The 6000-nt window shown below is 37.2% G+C and overlaps 1 protein-coding gene across 1 annotated transcript; it reads left to right on the top strand.

Moving 5' to 3' along the window:
• The first annotated feature begins 209 nt into the window (after positions 1 to 209).
• Positions 210 to 3427, top strand: LOC103444934 (tetraspanin-6). Its single transcript, XM_029105827.2, has 3 exons — positions 210 to 1556; positions 2359 to 2675; positions 3181 to 3427. The coding sequence occupies exons 1-3, from the start codon at positions 1065 to 1067 to the stop codon at positions 3218 to 3220; spliced, it is 849 nt and encodes a 282-aa protein (XP_028961660.2). The 5' UTR covers positions 210 to 1064; the 3' UTR covers positions 3221 to 3427.
• The last annotated feature ends 2573 nt before the right edge of the window (positions 3428 to 6000 follow it).

The raw sequence follows: 6000 nt of genomic DNA, 5'->3' as shown, positions 1-6000 counted from the left end.
GTACATGATACGGTTATATTGTCACATGATGTTCAATGCCAATAAAATGAAAATAAGTAAACAAAAATTTACACTATTTTATTTCATTGAGACGCTATTGTGACAGTCTACATGTACCATGCATGTTCATTTTAGAAATATCATTATGTTTCTATTATTGAGGGACTTAAGGATTATAAACTTCAAAAGTAGATCATCATTATCCTATAATTGGCGTACCAAACTAAAATATTATTAGAAAGTTAATTACTTGGGAAACTTTTCCATTGAAAAAACTGGTGTCAATTGGAGCCGTAAAGAGAATCAAACAAAAACGTTGAATAACTAGAGGATAAGAAGAGAGCAAATCCCCTTCCTTTATATTCTGATTAATATTCTGATTAGTATTCTGATTAATATTCTAATATTCTATTCCATGGCGCCAAAGTCATGGCGTGGCCTGCCTAATCCTGCTTCAGATCAATGTGATCATGCTTCATAAAGAAGCTCAAAGGGGGTCCCATGCACCACACAAAAGCAAAAGCACCTCACTCGTGACATGCATAACATTCTGTAATTACCCCAATGCATGTCGACCAATTAGATATATTCCTTGCTTGCCGTTGGACACTGTATAATGAACTGATTCCTCTTCAACTCATCAGCTATGTGTTACTTAGAAGATTGGAGAGCAACTTCAATGACACTTGTATAGCGCTATCGTAGGCTCGTAGCGTTTAGTGTCAATGATACAAGAATAAATTCTCTTAACATGACGTTACTGGACAAGTGACACCACAATGACAGTGTACTCATGCCAAACCAAACACTAGAAGGACACTTTAGTCACTGACTAATTAAAGTTTATGAATACATAAATATATATAAGGAAAGCAAATAGTGCAATTGGGATAAGCATTTTGAATTGTTGAAGCTTTTCCTGCACCAAACACAAAGCAAGGCAATGCCATTTCCACCCATTTAAAGTGAAAGAAACCAGAGTACTAATACACAAACACACAAGAAGAACACACAAAAAGATTGTGCAGAGAGAGAGAGAGAGAGAGAGAGAGAGAGAGAGAGAGATGTACAGGTTCAGCAACACAGTGATTGGGTTCTTGAACCTCTTCAGTCTCTTAGCATCAATACCAATAATCGCCGGAGGTCTATGGATGGCAAGGAGCAGCACCACATGTGAAACTTTCCTCCAAACCCCACTTTTGGTGGTGGGTTTTGTGGTGCTCATAGTATCCCTAGCTGGGTTTATTGGTGCCTGCTTCCATGTGGCCTGGGCACTCTGGGTGTACTTGGTGGTGATGCTGCTGATTATTGCAACCCTGATGGGTTTGACAGTGTTTGGGTTTGTGGTTACAAGCCAAGGTGCTGGAGTGGAGGTGCCTGGTAGGGTTTATAAGGAGTACCACCTTGAGTATTACTCACCATGGTTAAGGAATAGGGTTAACGATCCTAATTATTGGAGTAAGATTAGGAGTTGCATCTTGGGGTCTAAAACTTGTGCTGAGCTTATTGCTTGGACACCTCTTGATTATCTTGAAAGAGACATGTCTCCAATACAGGTAATTTAAGTGCATATGTATACACATATACATACACACAGACACACACACACTCATATATATATATTTGTTAATGGTAATCTTCAATTGCTGGCTACTCAAATTCTTTTAGATTATGTTTTTCCACACCTACTATGTACAATTAACATCAATTGCAAAATATTTTTCTTCAACTTTGGTTCATGTTTTATTATTTATTTATTTGTTTCTCAATAGCAATAAAATTGTTAATGCTTGTTTCCTTTATTTATATATTTATTCTTAATAATAGCTTATTTATTTATTCTAAATTAATTAAGGACATTGTTTTACGTAGGATTTAGGGTTGCCACTTAGTACTGCGGTCTAATATGATATTCCTCTTCATTGGTAAGTGAGAGGTTTTAAGGTCGATTCTCATTAAAGACGAATTTGAACTATATTATTGCACCCACTCTCCCATCCCCCACCCCCTTAGTGTGGTCGTTTGTTAAAAGAAAAGGTAGGATTTAGGGTTGAAGAATAATTAGAATATAAAAATATGAAATCATATATAATTTTTTTTTAAGAGAGAATCACAGTTTAATTCATCTAAAGAAAACAAAGCAATACGAACTGATTTTGTTTAGCTGATTTTGAAGATTTAAACTTAATTAATGAAATACGTTTCTCATGTTTAAGATCGTATTTCTTAGCAAAAGAATGAAAATTTATAGAAATAGCTTTTCTTTTTGGTGTTAAAGCTTGTAATAATTAATTAAATAATTTTGGGTCTATTTAAAGCTTGGAGTAATTAAGTTATAATTTGGGTGCATATATGCAGTCTGGTTGTTGCAAGCCCCCAACTTTGTGCAATTACAACATGGCAACTACAGTGAGTCAAGACCAAGATTGCTACCGGTGGAATAATGCGCCTAATATGTTATGTTACGAGTGTGATTCGTGCAAAGCTGGAGTTCTTGAAGATATCAAGAGGGACTGGCACAAGCTCTCTGTGTTGAACATTGTCATGCTTGTGGTCCTCATTGGAGTATATTCAATCGGTTGCTGTGCTTTCCGAAACACACAACGAGCTGAAACAGATCACCCGTATGGTCAAAACCGGATGAGCAAAGTTCGTCCCCGATGGGATTACCACTGGTGAGTTTAGAGTTTTTTTTTTATTATTATTTTTTGAACAAACACTGGTGAGTTTAGAGTTAAGTGCATATAATATATATTGCGAGGCCGTGAATTTGAATAATTGATTATGCTAATTTTTATTTGAATACATGACTTAGATTTAGGTAACTAAGTCTGACAAAAAACCGTAACCCTACGAGTTAGTAGCACTCTTCCACCAAACTCGTAATAATTGGGCTTTTCCTTTTGTTTTTGAAGATTACAAATATTAATGTGAAAATTATGAAAAAAGTTCTAAGTTTCCAAAAGGAACTTTAGTTGCCAATAATAAAAAAAAAAACTCCATCAAATTGGGGCTGAAAAAGATGTGTAATTCTAAAATTTGTTAAGTGTTAGGTCTAAAGTGTTTATCAAGACAGCTTTAAAAATGCAGCCCCACTTAAAGCTATCGACCTTCTCTTTTAAGTTGCCGAGCAATATTGCTTTTGGTGATTTATTTTTTTATTTTTATATATTTATGCAGGTGGAGATGGTGGCACCACAGAAGAGAACAGCTTTATTAGTTGAAAGAAACTCTATCTTTTACTGGTTATTCGAAATCTTGTTCTTAGGTGTGCTCTAAAGATGGGACAATTCAGTTGTTTTTGCAGTGTATGGGGGAAATTGGAGAGGTCTCAAATTTCCTGTGTTTTTGCACAGACTTTTTAAATTTCGCAAAGATAGATTTTACTTTTATTTGATGCCATTGCCAATGTATATCATTTCCTTTCTTTCCCTCCCTCACTGCCTTTCGAGGTGATAAACTTTTTGAACCATTTCCTTTCTTTTCCTACCTCACTGCCACCTCACTGCCTTTTGAGGTGATAAACTATTTAGGCCTATGGTCATCAAGGTTATCAATGTTGTCCCAACTTAACAATCAATTATTAAATGTTTGATTTTTACAAACCTTCGGTGATATTAGGTGTGAAAGCTCCTATATATTAATTGTATATTATTTTAATTATCATATGCTCGATGTGAGATCTTATACTCCAACATGGTGGTAGTGCAGTTTTTTTATTACACAGAAAGCTACCAAAGGAGGTTGAAGTATATGAAACTTTCACTACTTGCTTATAATAGTGCATGAGTTTAATGCTGGATTGGCGAAGTCTGAAAAAGAATGAGTTGCATCAAAGTGGACAACAGTCTGCATGTGACAATGAAATCTGTGATTTATTTAGTTTTAAAACAAACTTTTGAGGGTTGAAATGATGAAAAATAAAACCTAAAGTCCGAGAGTTAAAACTCTATAACCTATGCAAGAAATGAATGCTAATTGCTTGTCAAAGGGAAAAACATTAAAACTTTGTCGGTTAAGATGAAAACTAGACATTAACGTTAAGATAAGAGAACGTCCATACAATTGGATTGGAAAAGAAATCCCAAATAACTAGCTTCTCAATTGTTAATTTCCAGGCCCGGCCCAGGCCCAGTGCCACAGGGGCAGCTGTCCAGGGCCCTAAAATGAAGGGGGCACCAAAATAAAAAAGCCCAAATAACTAAGTATATAAAAAAAAATTGTTCACAGCCCAAATAGGGTCCAGACGCAGATTATAAAAGGGACCAGCTGGGATTATAAAAGGCCTAGCCACATATTATAATAATTAAAAAAAAAAGGCCCACACCAATAGGAATCTTGGTGGTGGAATGAGGAGGTACAAACAAAGGTGAAGGCTAAGAAGGAATATTGTAAAGTCTTATACAAGGATAGGACCGATGAAAATGGTGAAAGGTATAGACAAGTGAAGCAAGAGGTGAAGAAAGCTGTGAGAGAAGCTAAGTTAACGGCTTATGACGATATGTATAAGCGACTAGATACCAAAGAAGGAGAGTTGGATATCTATAAACTAGCTAGAGCAAGGGAAAAGAAGACAAGGGACCTAAACCAAGTGAGGTGCATCAAGGATGAGGATGGAAAGGTTCTTGCTACAGAGAACGCGGTTAAAGACAGATGGAGAGGTTATTTTCATAATCTTTTCAATGAAGGACATGAAAGGAGTGCTTCTTTAGGGGAGTAACTCAGAAGAGTGTAGAAACTACTCTTTTTATCGTCGAATCCGGAAGGAAGAAGTGGTTGTAGCTTTGAAGAAAATGAAGCATAGAAAAGCAGTAGGCCCAGACGATATACCAATCGAAGTGTGGAAAGTTTTGGGAGAGACAGGTATAACATGGCTCACTGACCTTTTCAATAGGATTTTGAAAATGAAGAAGATGCCAAATTAGTGGCGAACGAGCACTTTGGTGCCTATCTACAAGAATAAGGGCGACGTACAAAATTGCATGAACTATAGGGGTATTAAGCTAATGAGTCATACAATGAAGCTCTGGGAGAGAGTCATTGAGCATAGATTGAGGCAAGAGACACGGGTTTCGGACAACCAATTCGGGTTCATGCCAAGACGCTCAACCATGGAGGCAATCTATCTCTTACGAAGATTGATGGAAAGATATAGAGATGGGAAAAAGGATTTACACATGGTCTTTATAGATTTGGAAAAAGCGTATGATAGGGTCCCAAGAGACATTCTTTGGAGGATTTTAGAGAAAAAAGGAGTACGAGTAGCATATATCCAAGCTATAAAGGATATGTATGAAGGAGCAAAGACTGCCTTAAGAACTCATGAAGGACAAACCGAAAGCTTTCCCATAACTGTAGGATTACATCAAGGCTCATCCTTAAGTCTTTACCTTTTTGCGTTGGTAATGGATGAGTTAACATGACATATTCAAGATGATATTCCTTGGGTAATGCTTTTCGCAGACGATATAGTGTTGATAGATGAAACTCAGGAAGGGGTAAATGCAAAGCTTAACCTTTGGAGAGAAGTGTTGGAATCTAAAGGTCTTCGCCTAAGCCGATCAAAGACAGAATATATGGAGTGCAAGTTCAGTGCAAATGGAGGCCAAAACGAGTTAGGGGTTAGGATCGGAGATCAAGAAATACCAAAGAGCGATCGTTTTCATTACCTAGGATCTATCTTGCAAAAGAACGGAGAATTAGATGGAGATCTCAACCATATAATACAAGCTGGATGGATGAAGTGGAAGAGTGCATCCGGCGTGTTGTGTGACCGCCGTATGCCACTGAAGCTCAAGGGAAAATTTTATAGAACGGCAATAAGGCCAGCGATGCTGTATGGCACAGAATGTTGGGCGGTGAAGCATCAACACGTACACAAAATGGGTGTAGCGGAGATGAGGATGCTTCGTTGGATGTGCGGATATCCGGGGTAAAGTAGGAGTAGCCGAAATTGAAGGAAAGATGAGAGAAAATCGGTTACGGTGGTTTGGACATGTG

Source organism: Malus domestica, chromosome 07, assembly GCF_042453785.1.
Source record: "Malus domestica chromosome 07, GDT2T_hap1".
In the NCBI taxonomy this organism is placed as follows: Eukaryota; Viridiplantae; Streptophyta; class Magnoliopsida; order Rosales; family Rosaceae; genus Malus; species Malus domestica.
This window is presented reverse-complemented; position numbering and strand designations above follow the sequence as displayed.

Coding starts and splice junctions, on each gene's coding strand:
- LOC103444934 (XM_029105827.2), top strand. CDS start 1,065: ATGTACAGGTTCAGCAACACAGTGATTGGGTTCTTGAACCTCTTCAGT. Junction 1,557..2,358: donor GAGACATGTCTCCAATACAG/GTAATTTAAGTG, acceptor GCATATATGCAG/TCTGGTTGTTGCAAGCCCCC. Junction 2,676..3,180: donor CCCCGATGGGATTACCACTG/GTGAGTTTAGAG, acceptor ATATTTATGCAG/GTGGAGATGGTGGCACCACA.